The sequence below is a fragment of the Thunnus maccoyii genome, chromosome 9 (genome assembly GCF_910596095.1).
Source record: "Thunnus maccoyii chromosome 9, fThuMac1.1, whole genome shotgun sequence".
In the NCBI taxonomy this organism is placed as follows: Eukaryota; Metazoa; Chordata; class Actinopteri; order Scombriformes; family Scombridae; genus Thunnus; species Thunnus maccoyii.
This window is the reverse complement of record NC_056541.1, coordinates 28,419,169-28,439,157: the sequence shown is the minus strand read 5'-3', so window position 1 is coordinate 28,439,157 and position 19,989 is coordinate 28,419,169. Positions and strand designations below refer to the sequence as shown.

General features: G+C 40.4%; 2 protein-coding genes across 5 annotated transcripts in view; one reads left to right on the top strand and one right to left on the bottom strand.

Moving 5' to 3' along the window:
• zdhhc8b (zinc finger DHHC-type palmitoyltransferase 8b) overlaps positions 1-13,847 on the bottom strand; it is a 70,384-nt gene extending 56,537 nt beyond the window's left edge. The window contains exon 1 of the mRNA XM_042420983.1: positions 13,022-13,847. Within this exon, the coding sequence (XP_042276917.1) occupies positions 13,022-13,125 (104 nt within the window). The 5' untranslated portion in view covers positions 13,126-13,847. The remainder of the gene's footprint in view (positions 1-13,021) is intronic.
• Positions 13,848-14,135: 288 nt separating this feature from the next.
• pgam5 (PGAM family member 5, serine/threonine protein phosphatase, mitochondrial) lies at positions 14,136-19,916 on the top strand. 4 transcript variants are annotated; one of them, XM_042420985.1, is made up of 6 exons: positions 14,136-14,618; positions 16,500-16,672; positions 16,986-17,111; positions 17,802-17,896; positions 18,485-18,615; positions 19,368-19,916. In XM_042420985.1, exons 1-6 carry the CDS (start codon positions 14,392-14,394, stop codon positions 19,516-19,518), a joined length of 903 nt encoding a protein of 300 aa, XP_042276919.1. In that variant the 5' UTR covers positions 14,136-14,391; the 3' UTR covers positions 19,519-19,916. The 4 variants fall into 4 exon arrangements, with proteins under 4 accessions (XP_042276919.1, XP_042276918.1, XP_042276921.1 ...); XM_042420984.1 differs by having other exon boundaries at positions 18,482-18,615; XM_042420987.1 differs by having other exon boundaries at positions 14,137-14,618; positions 17,808-17,896.
• The last annotated feature ends 73 nt before the right edge of the window (positions 19,917-19,989 follow it).

The window sequence follows — 19,989 nt, the reverse complement described above, 5'->3', positions numbered from 1 at the left end:
TAGTTGAAAATTTCCAATTAGCCATATCCATTTAGAGTCATTATTCAATGAGCCTTTAAGAAAACATCTCCTTGGAGTTAAACATTATGGGCAGTAGGGGCAGTAGGGGTCAGTCTAGACCTGGTGATTGGTCCCCCGTGTTCATAAGCAATGCAGCAGTCCTAACAATAGGGAAAACTATCAAAACAATTTGAGGGATCAGCTGGATTTGGCCGGGTGGCTAATAGTTCCACAGCAGTTTAATCATGACTTTAAAGCAATTATTCACACTGCTGAGAATGCCCATAGTGGCAGTAGTGAGTGGGATGGTGTGCTGTGCAGCAGACTTAAAGAACAACAAAGTCTGCCTTTCATGTCAGTTCTGATCAAATGGTTTAACGCTGCTGAACTAGCTGGGTGCCACCAGGTCACTGAATTAGATCACCATGTGCAGGTCGGATTAAGACTCAGTTCACCATTCATTTGGCTTTAGGTCTGTTGATATTTTGCACATTAACACATTTTGGTGCAGTCAGCATGTGAGGTCTGAGCTTGCATTGTTTTACCAAAAAGGTCACATTTTGGGTTCCAGCCCAAGATAGATAATTTCAGTGAATTCCCCCGAGACAAGAGGCAAAACAAACAAACATCCTCACCCTGGAAGAGATAAGGCAGGATGAAGCTCCTTCCCCGTGCCTTCAAGTTACAGAGGACCGAAAGCACTTACAGTTGCACAACCACACGGCACACTGCCTTTCAAAAACTTTTGGAACATCCAGTTGGTTGTTTGCTAAGCCTTGTCCCCCTTAGTTGCCATTAGTGCTTTAATTACTTCAATTTAATTTTTGAAATAATGGGTCGTTCATTTCAGACAGAGGTGGACAAGTCGAGCATCATTTGTAGCTGATTGATTATCAGCTGTAGCTAGCTAGCTAATTAAGCTAATGTCCATGAGTTGGCTGAAAATGGTGTCTCCAGCTGACTTTTCAACATTTGCAGCTGACTTGTTTTAAAATTAGAATCTTGTAAACATGGACTTATATGATAACATGCTAAAAGCTTGAGGCTAAAGCTGCTGTTTGGCAAACTGACATGTACATTTCCCCAAAATCAATAAAGAGTAGGACAGAGCCACTAACAATACCTAAACTCTGATGTGCTAGTCATTTTAAAAGTAACCTGTAACCCCACAAGCTAATGCAACTAGTTAGTGATGCGCACCTTGGCCTTGGAAGTAATGGTCAGTTAATACTGTAGGTAGTAAGCTAGTTAGCCAGATGTGCTAACAATTGCAGCTTAAGAGCAGATAAACACACTGTTTAAGCTATTCCTTACACTTTTACTCTTGTGTTGTTGGGGTTTGGGAGGGCTTAAAAACAAGAGAACCTCCAAACACTTTAAATGCCCATATCCACTCTCAGAACCCACCGGCTATCGCCTGACAACAATTTAGCCTCTGGGGACAACAGCCAATGTTTCAGAGCTTCCAGTGTAGCCAGCAGATATCCAGGCCAACACTTCCTCTTCTGTGCACCAGTCATTGTTAACAGTCCGATTAACAACTTGAGATGCAAGAATGGAGTTGAGATGACGTCTATGACCGGATTGTTTCACAAGTAGCCAGTAGCCACAGTCAACAGTTTAAAACCAAACAAAAATCAATACTTTTTGTAGGTATTTTAGGTCCAGACAACATTTCAGCCAATGCATTCCACCTCTTTTGCTCCCCACATGGACTGTTTACCTGCATGCAACCAAAACATGTTTGTGTAGAAATTGCCGGAATGGAAATGGAAACCAGAATACTTCCAATCCCAAAAATCTTGTCCCTTGCCTACAGATTCTGCATTCATATTCAGATATCTGTTTACAGAGAAAACCCAGTATTTTACTACAGCTCCATGCACACTGCTTAAGCGTTAAGCAGAAATTCAAAGCTCAACAGACCTGCCGTGCCTAGTTACAGTTGCTAAGCTATGATTGGACAATTGCTGTTCCGGGAAGGGGCTTAGTGAACATCCAATTCCACTGAGACAAGATGCAAAACAAACCGAACACATCCTCACCCTGAAAGATATAAGTAATGCTTCCCTGGACCTTCAGGCTACAGAGAACCTATAGCATTAGAGCTACTCAAGCACACTGCCTGATAAAAAAAAAAAAAAAATCCAGACCACCCAATTAAAAAGTACTTGACTGACCCATATCTCATTAAAATGTGAAAAAGTGTTCTATATACATAACACTAATAGAGCCAGGGAAAAGCCTTGTTATCGTTTCAGTTACATGAGCTCCTGTAGTTTCAGTTTCATTATGTGTTTCGCTGACAGTCATTTCTCCAAAGACGTATGAGTGAGAAGTAAAGAATTCTCTGCTCATACACCCAAAGTCAAACTTCCTGTGCTTGTTTTTCAGTCAAAGATAGGGCAACTATGACTTCATCAGCTGTACATGGATAACACTCACAAAAATTGCAGGCTTTTCTGCAGAATTGTGCACACTGCTGGGCCAAAGAAAACAGTGTAGCAGAGGAAATCCACAGCTCTGAGCTGGCTGGCTGCTCTACAGGAGAAGGTTCAGAGTCCTGTCTCTGTCACAGCTGTGGTCAACAACTTCCTTCCCAAAGATCAAGAGTATTTATTCACTACACATTTTTATATTGTCTGTCAAATTGTGTAATAAAAACAGCACATCTGGGTCTCTGTTTCTGTTTTGTAAAAGCAACAATAGTTAAATAAAACCATCCTTGGGACTAAAATTAAAGTCACCTTAAAAACTTTCAAAACTAGCTTCAACATTCAAACTGTGGCAGATTTCTCTCAGTATGACACTCAGTCACTCTATATTAGGTGGAAGTGAACCTGCACTACACAGAGAACGGTGAAGGCCTGAGGGCTGAATACATTTGCAATTTTGAGTTAAACCTCATTTAAAAATATCCTCTCTGTTGAGCATGATGACATTCTTTCAAAGAGATATTTGACATAAGGATAACACAGCAGACAGCATTCCAGATCATTTTTGACATATTCACAGGGTTTTTGACATAAGGGCAGAGTTTAAAATGACACTACGAAACTTCTGAAAGAGCAAATAACACAATCTTCCCCTTACAAATGAAAAGTTGAATTCATGAGTAATAAAACACACTCTTGGTCAGTTCAATAGCTTGTGGTGGCTAATGTTAGCAAACTTTAGATAGATATTGCTGTATGACTGACATTATTGAGTCTTTTTTGTCAACTTTATGACTCTACTTGCGCTATTAATGTTTTAACATTTACTAGTTTCCTGTAATTGTCACTTGGTGCCACAGTGGCTGCTGTTCAAAAAAAAAAAAAGCTATGTAGGTGCACTTAATAGCCAAAAAGTCCAACATGGGGCTGTATTTGCCTTTCCTGTTTCCATATTGTCTAAATAGATTATATGTGAAGTGTGTGAAAGCTCTTTTAAGGGATAAAAAATAAGGCTTGGGTTGAAGGCAGAAAGCAGCTAATGAACCTCTAAATGCATAAAAAGGGTCTTGTTTGTACTTTAGATGTAATGGCTCCTTGTTAATTTACCATGGCAAACAGATCAAGCTATAATAATCACCCCACCCCTACCAGCTCCTTTATCCTGCTAAGACTTGTGTATATCTGTGTGCAGGTACATGAAGAAAAAAAGGACATCTATCTATAAGTACATGGCATTTGGCGGCTCTAAGAAATGTTAATATTAAACTGATGCATATTAATAAACTGTCCAGAGAGGCGTGAAATAACGGCATGTGACAGACGTGACATGATAAGGTCGCCTCTACAGTGAACTACAAAGGGAACGGGAAAAAGTCTAACAGAGGCAAGGCAGGCTGGAGCCCCCTGGATCCATGGCTTCAAAGACCAGAGCAACCACTTGTATTTATAGAATGTCATCTAACACACATTAGATATTAATGTGTGTTAGATATTAGCTTGGAATGTTCATTATGTTATATATTTGGCACAAAATGAACAAATTGAATACAATGTGTTTATTTTAATTAAAGCCGCTATGTGCAGAGTTAATTACCTTTTGACTCTGACAAACCCCCAGTGGTAGTATCACAACATACTGTAGAAGACATCAATGCACACCACAGAGACGGCACCAATTTTCACCAGAATTGTCTCAATCTTCTTCAAATGTATAGAAATTTTACTGAATATTTTTAGCAGTGTGGCCTTACAAATAGCAAACTAGTCAGTTGGTACACCACTTCCAGACTGAAAATATGTCAACACATATTGGTTGGATCACTATGAAATTGTGTGCAGACATTCGTGATTGGCATAGGATTAAGATAAATGCCTTGCACTTATATGATCTTCAAAGCATTTTCATCTGGCACCACCATGAGGTTGACATTTTTGGTTTTGAGTGCAACACTATTGCTATTTCTATGAAATTTGGTACATCTTTTCCTAGTGCCCAGAGGATGACTCCAAATGATAAATCCAAAACGTCTGTCATACCACAAAATTTAGTACAGATATTCATGTTCCCACTAGGATGAATTGATTGTTGATGAACTGAACTTATGTGATTACGTGACTTTTCATCTATTTATAAACATTTTGATTTTTCCAATATGTTAATAACCAAAAAACTGTAAAACGAATGACATTCCCATCAGCCTACACTTTGTATTAAATGTCCATTATCAAAATGTAGTATGGCAATATGATAAAATAAGATGGTATAAATGGTTAACAATTTCATCATCAGCATGCCAATGTTTTCATTGTGAGCATGTTGGCATGTTGTCATTAGCATATTGATCAACATACAACTATACCTATAGCTTCAGAGCATCTAGTGTGGCTGCAATACTCTTGTTATACAAATAGTTTCTTTTTCCTACAAAAGGTATGCCATTAGAATAATTTGTATGAAGCTATAATCATCATAAAAAAGCTTTATGGTTGAACCCCACTACACAGATAAAAGACCGCTAGTTTTGTTCGCTGTGTTGACTTATCTCCTCTGACATCTAAAACCACGCATTTCAAAAAGTACCAAAGATGCGGAAGACCTGCCCTTATAATCACAGAGTCTATCTGCCTGTCTTCCTCTGTGTGCCAGAGATGGACTCAGCTTCACTCTTCTAAACACAGAGAGCCTCTGGTTGCTACAGACACCTTGATCTCTCAGAAAGCCACTCCAGCAGAGGGTGTTAAGGCTTAGAGCTCTGTTTCTACTTATTACCAGTCATGGTCTCCCTCTGGCAAAACAACATGAGGGGAAACAGGGTGGAGACACCCAAGGAGGGAGAGGCTGGAGGTCTAAATTAATCCCACATGTTCCCCAAGAGGAGACTTTCCAGGCGTCCTCGACCTATTCGACTGGTTGGAGTGCAGAGGAGTACAGCAAACTGAAAGCACCTCACTGGACTTTCCCGCACTTTTCGCCCACACACTGCTGTGCACTGACTCCACATGGATTCATTTAACTTAACTATGGCATCACAAGGCACAAATTTACTTTTTTGGCAAGCACCAGAACTCCAGAAAGTCACTGCTTCAGAGAAACCAAAAGAACCTTATAAGCTGCGGTGGGAAACAAAATGATTCTAAAATGTTCATCCAACTCTATTGCTCTAGAGTAGAGATGACAGATTCCGACAAATTTAAGACAGTTTCTTGCTGTTCTTCTAGGCTTTTACATTTGTCTGATTCGCGCATATTACACAAGAGTGCACAAGCGAAAAACACAAGTTCAGTGCTTGGCAGAAAGAGGCTGAGCTAATTTTAGACAGTACTGATTTCTATTGAAGCTTAACATGTGCTGGAAAATCACGCTAAGAATATGATTCACATTTTGGATTCTTTATCAGCTGCTGTTGCAGATTAAGATGTTTATGCTTTTATTCATTTATGATAAATCATGCTAATATGCAAACAATGATCTCAGCCAGTTAAAGACATATGGTCTTATGCAAATGAGTTTTTATTGGAAATTAGGACTCTGTTACAGTTAGTAAGTCAGACAAGCTTATTAGCTGTCAAATATGATCATTAAAATGGAGCGGTTAACTATTTATAATATAAGAACTGTTGAAAATGAACTAAATCAGCCTCAACTTGAAACTTAGTGTACTGTTGGCACCAGTTTGTGTTTGTGGCCTGCACTGTAGACAGTGTCTTGCTCAGTGATGCATGGTTGGGAGCAAGGGAAGAGGATCTGTCAGCATTATCTTAACCTAGTTGTGGAGCAGTGACTCGGGCTGGGATGGAATGAGATTAGATGACCTGGCCTTTTATTCTCTGGGCCTCTTTCACTCATCAATACCAGTGGAGGCAGATTGCTCTGACTGTATGAAAGCTCTGCCAGCAGCCTGCTGCTCAGCCCTACTTGAAGCTTGCTGGAGGGAAGACGAGGTGGTAGCTCAGGATTATTTTCTCTTCAGTACAAGATTGCCTTTGCGCTGTGGTCCAATGAAACACTGGCCACTAACAACACCTCTCCCACCGGCTGCAAAATAACAACACCTGCTCCTCAAAAACATATGGCTGTAAAATAAAAAATGTTGGATGCATACAAGTTTTATGGGTATAAGGACCTGGTTGATTGTGATTCTTTGCCAGGCTCTTGTGTGTAATCAGCCTGTAGATTGGGCCCAACCACAGCAAAGAGCAGGAGAAGTGATGGTCCAAAAAAATTGGTCCCAGTAGTTAAAGAGATGAAAGTTATACACAGATAGAAACAGTGAAAAATATAATGATGAGAGAACTTAATTAACTACTTTAATGTTTCTGCAGTCCCTTCAGTAGTCTGTCAAGGACCTTTGTTGAACTCCCAACCCCCCAATGAGAACTTCTACTCTACAGCAACCTCTACTCTCTGAGGAGCCATAACAGCTGGACATACCTTGGCTCAATAGACATGGCTGATATATGGCACTAGCATGGCCCTGCCATGGTGGGCAGTACTGGTTTGTGTGTGTGTATTAGATATATCTTAAGGAAGTCCTATTCAGAACTCCCTTACCATCCACACTAAATGTTAGATCATTATTAGATCAAGGAATTTTCTTTGAACATTTGATCCTGTTGCTGTCCAACTGTCAGCAGCTTAAAACATATGGAGTCAACATTGAGACATAAGCTCCTGCTGGAGTAATGCCATCAGTTCTCCTCCTGTCTCCAACATTTGCAATGAGTCACCGGTGTCTGATGCTAGACATTTCAAAACTATCACCAAATCCAAACAAAGGTTTCCAGAGAAACTAGCTTGCTACATGTCTTCTCTTATTTTTGAATTGTGAATTGTGAATTTGAACATTTGATATACAATTACAACATTTGATTATTTCTCATTTAGAGGCTCCCTGGAATCCTCTCAAGGACACCGGGCGTCCTTGAATACCACCGGGAACACTGCTGTCTACCAGTGGTATGTGCATACAGTATCAACTATAGCTGAGTCTCTAAGTAAAAACGCTCCACATTATAAATGGAAACAGCAACACTGTGCAGATGGATTTAAATAGAAAGTATCTCAGCTTGGAGCTACATGATGTGCATCAAAGTTACAAAGAACAAGACTAATTCAAAACCTAGTACACAGCTGGACTGTGTATGGTCAATGTGTGAAATTGTGGCCAATTTGCTTCAGAGACAGTCAAAGTTAGTGTCTATAATGTGAATCCCGGGATCCCTGGATCCCCTTAAATGTTCATCTGCAATTTTCTGTAGTGGTTCCAGTAATATTTGCTGGTAAAGTGTACTTCAAGTCTCAAGTTTATTTTATTTATATAGCACTTTAAAAAGCAAACAAGTGTTTCACAAAGACAGACATATGTATACACATACAAGCATAAGCACAGATGTTGTCTGTTATGTGCATAGTACTGAAATAGCATATCACATGACATAGTTAAACTACGTTTGAGTAAAAAAAAAAGTTTATAAATGCAGTTGCAAGAACAATACTTTCCACTTGTATCTTGGGATAATTGATTTGAAAGGGAACTTATTTTAATTTTTACTATTCTAATTACTTATCTGTTAACTCCTTCTGCTCTTTCATCTGTTTCACTCCGTGGAATGTCTGTGTCTGTCTGCATTGAGTGTTTTGTCAGAGTAATTGTTATTTGCAGTGTTTCAACTGTGCACTCTCCCTCATGCCTATGTGCCTTTTTCTGCCTCTTTCCTGGCTGATGATCATGGAGGCCAAAAAGAGGAACAAAGGAGTTCTGCTTCTGTATTGATGAAATCAAGACATAGGAGGTGGGTCATAATACTATTTGACTATTTGCGAGGATAAATCGTTCACAATGAATAAAGTTAGTCCCTCTGACTCAAAGCGTGGTGTTTTAGAAAAAGGAAACTTCTGTATTCTACATCACCTTGAAAGCTGTGCATGGGTGAAGCTGCAGTACCAGGAACCAAAGATGTGCTGTCAAAAGCAATGAGAGTATGATGTCAAAAAGCTTTGGGTCAATATATAATTGTGGCCTAATCTTTTTCATCAGTTCAAAGTGAAATAAGGTCCCTTCTCCATTCATTATTACCTGTCCCCTTAAGTACCTTCTGAGAGCAGAATTGACACAACCCTGCTCTGCAATTGTCAATCTTCAGGCCTTCTCTACAAAACGAGGACCTACAGAGGAAATTACATCGTTATCTAATCTGACAAAGCTAGTCACACCACACCGACCTGCTACTGGTTTTATCCTCAAAGAAAAAAAATATAGCAGTTATCTCTACAAACCAGGAGACTGCACCACATGGATTATAAACCAAGGGGATCTTTTGGGCCTGGTGAGCTTGTAAGTCCATCAGCTACTTTTGGCCTCGTCAGTTTTCAGTCAAGATTATCATAGTTTTATCCTCTGTGTGACATGAGGACAGGATCCCTCCTTATCCAACTCAGCTGAGTTGCTGAAATCTAATGCTGTGACAGCATGTGAGGACAGAGGTGTAGAAGCATTTCAGCGAATGTTTCCGATAGCAAGATGGGTAGGACATGTTGAAGACGAATACTGATGAGCTTGCCTTAAGAGCTGAAATTTGCTCCTCTCGTGGGAATCATGAAAATATTTTTGTAAAGCTCACTTGGAGGTTAAAGTTCAGAAGTTGTGCAGGCATGCTACAAACTCCTGTTCATTTCTCAGTATGCTGTACATGAATATCACACCAGGGAGGCTGAAAAAAGAGCTATAAGAGCTATTGAGGCATAATAGTTACATGTCAATTGGTAATTTCCTCCTTCGGAGAAATGCACTGCCCTCGCCACATCTTAAACTTGGCAATATATTCTCCATCACACATTTAAATAAACAAACTAAACCCAAATCAGCCACAATGTCATATGAGCAATATTTAAAGCGGGCAGCCAAGACGGTTTGGCTCCAACACCGAGCATAAACATGATGAGTTAAACCAACAATTAATTTCACTACAGTCAAACACAGGGTGCTCTGCAGCCACTAACGTCACGCAGGAGGAAGGCTCACTGGCTCTAATGGACACTAATACCAAGCAGTGAGACGTTGATGATTACAATCTTGTTTACCGAACCCCTTGCAATAACACAACAGCATCTCCGCATACATAATCACATGCAGGACGCCAATTAGGATCAATCATCAAACATTTAGTTACAGAATGCTTTTAGACCTTCAATGAATATTACACCATAAAAGGTAGCAGAGTGGAGAGGGGAAAGGTGAATATTTAGAGAAAAAAATAATAATTTACCTCATTAAAATCCTTAAAATGACATCTAAACCAATTGTAGCCTAACTAAATGTAAATGCTGTGCAGATAAAGGCCTATCTACATAACACTAGCTTTTATGTTAATAAATGTGGTTCAGTTTTAGCCCAGATTACATCCGTTTCTGTGTCCTTGTTACCAGAGAAATACTGCACTTCTATTACTACCACTGTTGTTGTGAGAGAAGTTACTGTACTGCATAAATGAGGCACCCTATTGAACAATATCGCTCCAAACACCAGTTTCTCAGAGGTTCTAGATAATGAACCCTGTAAAATGGTTCAATATGCTATATATGTGCCAAGATATAGGACTTAAATTGGTTCAGTACAGAACCACTTGTTTTAAAAAGGTGAATGTTAGTTAACTGCCACCCCCTTTTTCACATCTTTCTGCAACTCTGCACTCCGTCAACCAACACATTGTAAATACCTAGAGATTAAAAATCTCTACAAGACCTTCTGAGCGGAGAACAAATGCAGAACAATGCATTCTGTAGCATCTGAATGAAGTCCGATTGAATGGATGCACAATGAAAAGCAGGAAACAGATGTGGAAGCTGAAGATTAGATTCCTGTTCTCATACGCTGCTCTGCTCTCAGGCTGGAGATATGCTGGCAACAAATGCCACCACTGACTACCTCTCTTATAATTCATCACCACACCGCAAAAAAAGTGCTGAACGCAAGTCTTGTCCAGATAATCAATTGACAGTTTCCATTCATCCACCCATGCGTACTATAAAGTGTGGCCTATTAGGCTTGGCAACGAATGATAATGGCTGGCTTGGCTATTCTGTTTCCACAACAGGTTTATTCATTGGCGTATAATCAAGGGAAGTGATTAAGCCATCCTAAGGAATTACTAAAAGGTAAAAGAGAGCTTCTTCAGTGCAGCCACACAGAGCTGGGCTACATTTAGATATGGCAAGAGGTCTAAGCTGCTGTATAATAGAATCTCGCTATAGACACAGATCAGGCTGGGATAATATTATCGTGGCTAAACCATGACTAAAAGCTTAATTTATCATCAGGTTTTTTGTGATGGGTCGTGGTCATGCTCTGGAGATATAAATAATTCTGTACTAATGTGTTCTAATTCAATCTCAGTGGGAAACACAAATGGTCAGGTGTCAGTAAGCCAAACACCATGACACCGTGGACAGTGTGTGTGTTAGCCAGTGCTGGCCCAAGGTCTCACCCTCCACCGCCCACATGACACCAAGTAGACTGCTGGCAACAGTAAGACATTTAACACACTGAGTCCTGGGCATAAAAAAAGATATTTGTCTCTGGACCTGAATAAGCAAGGTTAACAAGGTAGGAATTAAAAATGTCCCTACTTTTGCACTTGTTGCACGTCACAGATCTTTTAGATAAAGACATTTATCACTGACACTGTTCTGTACATATGTAGCTTAGCTCTCCAGCCAAAGACAAGGGTAGACTGAATACAACATAATGGACTCTATGTGTGTTTGAGAATAGGGAGACATGGCCTAGTTTGGATGTGTACGGCTCCCCAGGGGGTTCTATTATACTAGACTCAATCCTCTGGGCCTTTTACTGTTAAAAGAAAGAGCAACAGAGTAAAGTCTTAATCCTCACCCTTAAACCATCTGCTGGGGGATGAACCTTAAAGTGTAGGTTGAACCCCGGCAAAAGAGCAATATTTTTAAAAATCTCTGGGCAGCAAAAATTCAGACTTCTGCTTTCTGTGAACAATGTGACTGAATTGCAAAATCCAATAAAATCATGACACATTCATTGTACACCGAGACTTGTAAATCAGGCCGTTTGTGTATGCAAAGCCCTAGACAGCACACCAAGGAGTGATGGGATTTTAAAGCTACAATCCAAGCTACCTGCACAACCCACAAACACCATATGTTTCCTCCTGTCAGGGTGCAGCTAAAGCATCATCAGTGTTTTCCTGCATCCAAAACAGATTAGCAATACATGATTTAATTGTTTAAGTACACAAACAGCATTAGACCCACAGCAGCTATTAATTAAAGGCATATTAAGTAGAAAATGTGTATTCAAAATATTATGCAAATGCAGTGACACATCATCCCTTGTGACATATGTGTTTTAAAACACTTTAAAACCACCCAACCTTGGATGGGGAAGAATCACATTCAGCCTTTTCATTCTTCAGTGGACACACTGAGTCTACATAGGAGAATGATTGGATGATGTATCCCTACAGTCCTTAATCTGGCTCAGATGTTCCTAAACTGATGTTCAGCCTCCCTTGGGGTTTCTTGAGGGTGTGAGATCGAGCATGACGATGATTTCACTGATAATCCGTTCACCTGAGGGTTAACACTAGGGAAGAATGTAAGTGGGAATGATGATTCACACCAGACACACCACCCTCTCTCTCTCTCTCTCTCTCGCTCTCATCTCCCTTCCCATAGTGGCAGCTCTGTAGTAACGTCACAGCACTAAACGCCTCATTCATCAGATAGAGGGGCCTGGGGCGAAAGCCTTTCTACATGGGGGTATACCTGGAGTGATTGTGATGTTTGTTGATGGGTTGTGTTGATATGTAATCATCCTCCTAATTGCAGCTGGTGTGGACTGACCACAGTCACCACCTTGTCATATCATCTGACTTTGAGAGAGTAAGGACCTGTTGGCCTGGATCAGAAGTTGCACATACATTATCAGCTCAGCTCATCACATTTCCTTCAAAGAAAAACACTTTTCTTGCTGTCCACACATTGGGTCAGACATGGTAGTAGTAAATGCAATAAAACCAAGCTGGGGGACCCCTGCAGGACTCCACTTTGGGAGCTGCTAGTTTAGGATGATTATAAACCTTCTTGATAGGCTGTTGTGACACTGTATCAACCCAAAATGAGTATGCATGAATCAAACTCAACCGCCTGCCGAGCCAATGCAACCATTTTAATTCTATCAACAACTGCCTGCGGTTTTTTTTTTTTCAATGGAAAGTGAGTATCTGCGGCCTAAACTGTGGGCTCCTTTGCGATCACAGCGTTGTTAAACTTGCATGGCTTATTGGAAGTTTGCCTTGCAGGTATTATGGCTGAATGGTCTCACTGAGGCTGTACAGGAAGGCGGCACAGGGCTGCTTTTTTTTTTTTGGCAAACCCATTTCAGAACCACTGCGAGATTCCCCATTGGGACAGATAGAAAACCACTTATTCCACCTAAGTGACTGAATCCACCCATGCAAACTTCGAGCTGCCATCCACTTTTGCCTGTGTAATCTGGCGGCACACACTGTATGGAAATCCCGTTATGCACAGAACAAGAAGCGATGCAACTTACGTGAAAACGAAAAATAAAGTGGTCGATCCCACAAGGAGTGTGGCAGCTGTGGACACTGGGATGTATTTGGTGGGTTTAAATCTCTTTCCAGCGCTGTTGGGCATTCTGTAATTTCCACATTCCTCAATTATTTATTCCGATTGGAGTCGCATGTAGAAAAAAAGATCCAGTGTGCAATATATAGGCCTTTCTGTGGCTATTAAAAGATACAACCAGTCCGTCTTTGCTACCGTTGAAGCCGCATAGATCCTAAGATAGAGAGAGGCAGGAATACATGGAGCTTTCTGAAAGCCTGGAAATCCCACCCTTACAATCCAGCCCACTGGTGAGGTCACTGAACCGCTTGAAAAGGTGGAGCCTCTGTGCCGTGCAACCGTGCAAGTGTCTTCATAAGAAAATGAGCGGTGCTATAACGTCGACTACTCTGCGTGTCATCACTGAAAGCATTTAGTCACTCTGCAATATTTTTTTTTTACCTGAGAGATTCTGCGGATATAAAAAAACTACCTTTCTCGCAAAAGGTTTACCTAATTAAACGTGTTATGTGTTTAATTAACATCATAATGTCTCTCAAAGTTTAATAAGACTAACAGTTTTCATGTCTTGAAACATTGCAGGTTGTTTCGGATATGCAGCTGCACCAAAGTCCATCTAGATTCTTGCAGTATGTTCTTGCTGTCCTCCTATACAGGCACACAAATGGACAAACCAGGCGTAATAGCTTTTATAGAAAAAGTGTGGTCCCATTCTTAAATTCGGTATGATTCTGTAACCAATCGGCGCAATTTTACATGAAAATTCAGTTGATAAAAATGAGCATTTGTGTTAATCTTCTATTGCCGAAATAGACTGTAGGAAGCAGCGATATTTTCTTAAAGGAGCTGAACTTTTATTGAATTTATGTGTTGAGATGTGTGGCTTTAAAATGTTAACCGGTGTCTCAGAAGCTCATACATTTGACTCCACTGAATTCTTGTGTTGAGTGGAGTTTACAGAGAAGGGAAAATAATCTACGCTGTACTACTGTGGGTTTATGGATTAGGGCGCCCTCGAGTGGCATATTTCTACATTTATGCGAAAGCAACTGTTTTGGCTCGCACTGGCCACCGTAGTGTTTGTAGGAAGCTGCCAAGATTAGCTTGCCATCTCCTTTGCCGACTATATTTTTAGTTTCCACCGCGGTCTGGTACATATTGGTGCTACAAAAAGCGTATTTTATGTTCTTCTCTCGGGTTGGAATTAACAGCTAAAAGCCATTTAGCAACAGAAAACCTTGTGAGAAGAGATAGCGGTGCACTTTGTTAACAGCACATCAGTTAAGCTCAGCTAATTAGCTAGCATTAGTTTGCTGCTTCGAGGGAGCTCGCAGTATGTCGTATAGGAAAACTTTCAAACTTATTTGTGGGTTCGCCGGAGGCTCTGCGGTTCTAGTATTCGCGGCTGCCGCTGCAGACTCCCGCGGATATTTCGGTGAGCGCAGAGAGGCGGCCAGTCGGTGGCCGAAATTCACCGTCCTTCAAGCTGCGCAGCCGGCGTGGACATCAGCCAGCCACACACCCGCCCCGACGGGACACGCCTGGGACTTCAACTGGGATAAGTATGAGCCTCCACACGCGTTGTCTCACGACTGTGTGATTATTTGTACGAAGATGTTTTTGTGTTTTATGTTCTGTCTGTTTTCTACCTCACAGCTTTGTATGAGTGTAACGCCAAATCTTGTATCCGTTGGACAATAGCCCATCCAACGCGATGTAACGTTATTTTGGTTAAAATATATTTAGGAGGAAATTGTAGGAGTGAGGCCAGGATCCTCCTAGTGGCACTGGCAGGTAGTGTCACCTCGGTGGCACCCTGTAACACCGCTGTGGCACCTCAGTGACATTCTGTGACACAGATGTGGCACCCTGTGACACCGCTGTGGCACCTCAGTGGCAGGCTGTGACACAGATGTGGCACCCTGTGACACCGCTGTGGCACCTCAGTGGCAGCTTGTGGTACTCTGTTGGCAGTTGAAAAACTCACTGTCAACTAGGGCAGGGCCAAATTTCCTGGTTTGTTTCAATTACAGGTCAGCAGCACGAAGTCTGTTTTATGATAGTTGTTGAGCAACCGTGTTCCACTTTTGTTTTTCATTCAGTTTATGTAATTACTGCCACCAAGGAGGTTATGATTTTGCCCATTTTGAAATAAAAAAGAACAAAAAAACACTCATTACTAATCCTTCGTTTTATTATTGCAAGAGTGAAATTGTGTGATTTAAACAAAATTGTGTGAACACAGGTTTAAACATGATTGAGAAAACATAAGTTTAGTAACATGTAGGCTACTTAATAAATAAGAAATAAAATGATAAAAGTCAGCTACATGTTCACATTTTTATTTACAAACTTGTTTATTTTCCTTTTTTGTCTATGTTTTTCACATTTTTGTGACATCTAAGCAGCAGCAAAGTGACAACTGACACTGACATAGTTAAGTGGTGTAAATATTAAAATATTAAATGAAATAGTATTGTGTGCTCTGGTAGCCTATTGGTAAGACACATGCCTCATATCCAGTTCAAGTCCGGCAGTGGACCTTTGTTGCATGTTGTGCCCCATGTCTCTCTCCCTTTATTTTTTCCTGTCATAACTACACTGTCCCTATGATAAAGGCATAAAGTCCCCCTCCTCATGTATCTTAACCAGTAGGCTATCGGAGCATGCTGTATTATTACATTTAATGTTAATATTTATACCACTTTACTATGTCAGTTGTCACTATGTCAGCTGACTTTTTCAGAATTTTATGTTTTATTAAGTCGCCTACGTTACTAAACTTATGTTTGCTAAATTATTTTTATGTTACACAATTTCACTCTTGCAATAATAAAACAGAGGGTCAGTAAAGTGTCTAATTTTGTGCCTTTTTATTTCAAAACAGGCAAAATCATAACCTCCTTGGCAGAAGTAATTACATAAAATAAGTAAAAAAACAAAAAAGGTGAACGTGGATGCTAAACAACCATCCTAAAACAGATTAAGGGCTGCTGACAACCCAGGAAATTTGGTTGACAGCGAGTCTTTCAACTCCCACCAGAATGCCACAGGCTGCAACTACCTGCCAGTGCCACTAGGAGGATCCTGGCCTTACTGAATTTTAGATCTTGCTGAATGACCAAAGCTATACTTGAAGTTTTGGATTTATGCCAAATCTAAGAGTGGGTCTTAAGGATCTGTAAGAGTTCACGATCCTTATTCTAAGAGGTGCATTGTCACTGAAAAGCAAATCTTGTATAAATAGCTTTTTTCTTTGAGTCTGGCGTAGGGATCTTTCCAAACAGTACAGAACAAGATATATGGAAGTTTTTTCAATGTATCTTACCGACCATCTTCCTAAATTATAGTTGTGTTAACCCAGTTTTCCATGCCTCAACTTAACCATGAGAGACCAAAGCCACTTCTAATCTCAAGATCACGGTCATCCTAACTCTTTTCAGGAGAGACCCATCTGCACTGACCAATGGGAAGAAGAAAGAGAGCGCAACGGAAGACCCCAGCTCCGAGCAGGACAATGGCAAACCTAAAGCTACACGCAACATCCTCCTCATCAGACACTCCCAGTACAACCTGAGCGGGATCAGCGACAAAGAGAGGATCCTCACACCATTAGGTCTAGTTTCAGAATGGCCTCTTAATGTCTTCTCATTGACCAGAAATACATTTTCCACTTTACAGTTTGGGGTGTTATATCATTGAAATGGAGGCTTACAAGTATGCATCAGCAGCTCTGGTGTGTGCTGTTGTGTCTTTGTCTAAGTTGAAGGATGCAGTATAACTCTTTGCTTTTCTCAATGACACCCTTAGAGCAGTTGGTTTAGTAACAACTTAAGTTACCAGTTACCAAAATTTTCCCCCATAGTCCAGTGACTGGAACTTACAGACGTGTGTTAAATATAATGATGACTGTCATGTTCCCTCTCCAGGTCGTGAGCAGGCTGAGTTGACGGGCAAGCGCCTGGCAGCGTTGGGACTGAAGTATGATGTTCTGATCCACTCAAGCATGGCCAGGGCCACAGAGACCGCAAATATCATCAGCAAACACCTTCCAGGTAGTGGATAGATGCCACACTGCTTTTCAGAGCTGCACGGTCAAACACCCAGGCTTCTTACTTCTTTCTTTGCCTCCACATTGGGAAAGTTTGGAAAGTTCATTAATTTTTTATTGCGCCAATCACTGTTTCAGTCTTTAAGGACTTCTTAGGATGCATGTTATATGAACAATAAATGATAAAGAAAAAAGAAATTAAGTTTAATGTTTAATATTGCTTTTTATCATCAGTACATACTAGATTTTAGCTGTATATTCACTATATTTGTGGTTGCAATCTACACCTAAAGTAGTTTTTGGTTTATTTATTTTTTTGTCTCATCCACAAAACAATTCTTCTGACTTCTGATATGATTTTGAGTTTATTTGGATACTTGGACTAAAAAACATTGAGTATATTAGACAAACTATGTGGGGATAACATTGCTACTGAAGTACAAAAGTGCTTTTTTAAAAATAATTATGTACTTGTGTAATTTTGGCCAGTATGTGCCTCTTCAAATATCTTAGTCACTTACTATATCAAGATATTGTTTGACTTGACACACTGTTAAAATTTCTATTCATATCCTCTTTATCTTTGTTGTATCTTGTTACTATTTAGATTCTGTATAGAACAGTACCAGTCAAAGCTGGTGCAGAAATGCAGAACATTAGATTAACTTTTATTTTCCCTCTGAATGTCATACGGACTTAGGAGTGGATCTGGTGAGCTGTGATTTGCTAAGAGAGGGCGCACCTATCGAGCCGGTTCCACCTGTCACTCACTGGAAGCCCGATGCTGTGGTGAGAGAAGCTGCACACACACACTACGAGAGCGGGCTGTTGGACTGATATTCTGTATTTGCATATCTTTGTATTTGGTTAGGTAGCTTTCTGCTGCCCACATGTCTGTGCAAGTGTCCTGTCAAGTGCTTGTTAAGGCTCACAGCCAAGGGCTCCAAGCCAAAATCTGCCAATACATCAGTGCAATGCCACAGGAATGGACCACAGGAAGAGTTAATTTCCAAAATGCCAACGTTTTAAAGGAGGGTAGCAGCTGAAGATAAATCTTTTTATATCATGACATTCATTTAGATGAACATTTTGCCATTGTTACATAATCTGTTGCTAAAATTTAATTACTAAGGCTTTATTCAAGTAGGGTTGAGTCAATCACCTAATTTAGGTTTTTTCTTCACAACTTTGTAAAATAACATTTGGAAAAACTTCACAGCTAGAGTATCAGTTGGCCTCATTTTGGAATGAAACTCCTCATACATTCCCTACATTGAACTGCAGCATCATGTATTGACTCTGTACTGACTGAGGGGTTCAGACAGAACCCTTTCATCTGACAAGGTGGCTTTCAACCTCTCTACCGTCCTCCAGCAGTACCATGAAGACGGAGCTCGCATTGAGGCAGCCTTCCGCCGCTACATCCACCGCGCTGACCCTAAGCAGAAGGAGGACAGCTATGAGATCATCGTCTGTCATGCCAATGTCATCCGTTATTTTGTCTGCAGGTTTGTGTCGCCGGCGGACTCCGTGGTCGCGGCTCAGCCGAGGCCAGAGCTTTGCCTCGTTGCTGCTAAGTTACTGGCTTCTTGTTGTGCTAACCATTATTCAAACTTTGCCGTAATAGATTCCCATAGTATTTTTTGATTGAATATGTGCTTGGCTTGTGTCATTGTGATTTTAATGGAATCCTGTAACAAATAGTTCAACCTTTCACTCTGTGTCCAGTCTTTATGCTAAGCTAGTTAACGATCTTGTGGTTGTAGCTTCACAAGTTACCGTACAAACATGGAAGTGGTATCAATCTTCTCATCCAACACTGCAAAAAAGCTAATAAGTGTATTTTCCAAAATGTCAAACCATTCCTTTAAAAGAAAAATGATTTTAATTGTAAATATTGTAGCTGCTACATATGTAAGGCCTCCTCTTGGCCATATTAGACACTATGGATAAAAAGGACGTTAAGTACATCAAAACACCATTTTGTTCCAAAGTCAAGTTTAATTCTCTGTAAGATGTCTGCTTCTTTTACTAAACATTTGTTAATGCCTTGATGTTAATAGTATTTGAAGAGAATACACTAAAATGATTTGATTGAGCTTTAGTTTCAACAAGTGTATTTATCCTCCCAAATGACTACTTCTGGACAATGTCACAAACATATAAATCAAATAATTTATTAAACAGGATGTAAAGATAACAGTTGCTCCAGTACTGTGGTTCATTCTTAGCTGCTGTTATCTTTCATTTGTTTTCTCAGGGCTCTGCAGTTTCCTCCAGAGGGCTGGTTGCGTATGGGCTTGAACAACGGCAGCATCACATGGCTCACCATCCGCCCTAGCGGCAGGGTGGCCCTCAGAACTCTGGGAGACGCAGGATTCATGCCCCCGGACAAACTAACACGGACTTGATGGCCCAACACTGTAGGTTTCTGTGACTCAGATGCCCAGTTGGTCAGTCGCAGGATCAAAGCTCAGTTTTCTCCTTAAGTGTCTTGAAAATTACTTTGATGTTCTTACTTTGTAATTGAACTACCATCATGTAATGAGAGACTCTGTGGTGGCGTTGTTGTGATTACTTCCGTGCCATAGGATGCCAGCAGAAGTGAATTACAGCTGCATAGCAACTCCTCCTGAATGTAACTGAGGATTTTTACACAAGTGACTGACTGATTTTTAAACCAAAAAAAGGTGTATTTGTATAGCTGTCGTTAAAACAATTTATGCTCTTAGCTTTAAATGTGTCACTGAAGTGAGGATCGTGTTGTATGGTGCAGTTGAAATTAATAAAAATGATCATGAAAGCCTCAGTTTCTGTCACGTCCTTTCTTGTTGTTTTTGCAATCATTGAAATCACTTGAGATACAATAATTAAAAAAAAGC

Bases quoted from the DNA above. Each gene is read 5' to 3' on its own strand.
- pgam5 (XM_042420984.1), top strand. From the start codon at position 14,392: ATGTCGTATAGGAAAACTTTCAAACTTATTTGTGGGTTCGCCGGAGGC. The intron at 16,673-16,985 runs GTCTAGTTTCAG...TTCCCTCTCCAG, and splicing joins GAGGATCCTCACACCATTAG to GTCGTGAGCAGGCTGAGTTG. The intron at 18,616-19,367 runs GTTTGTGTCGCC...TTGTTTTCTCAG, and splicing joins ATCCGTTATTTTGTCTGCAG to GGCTCTGCAGTTTCCTCCAG.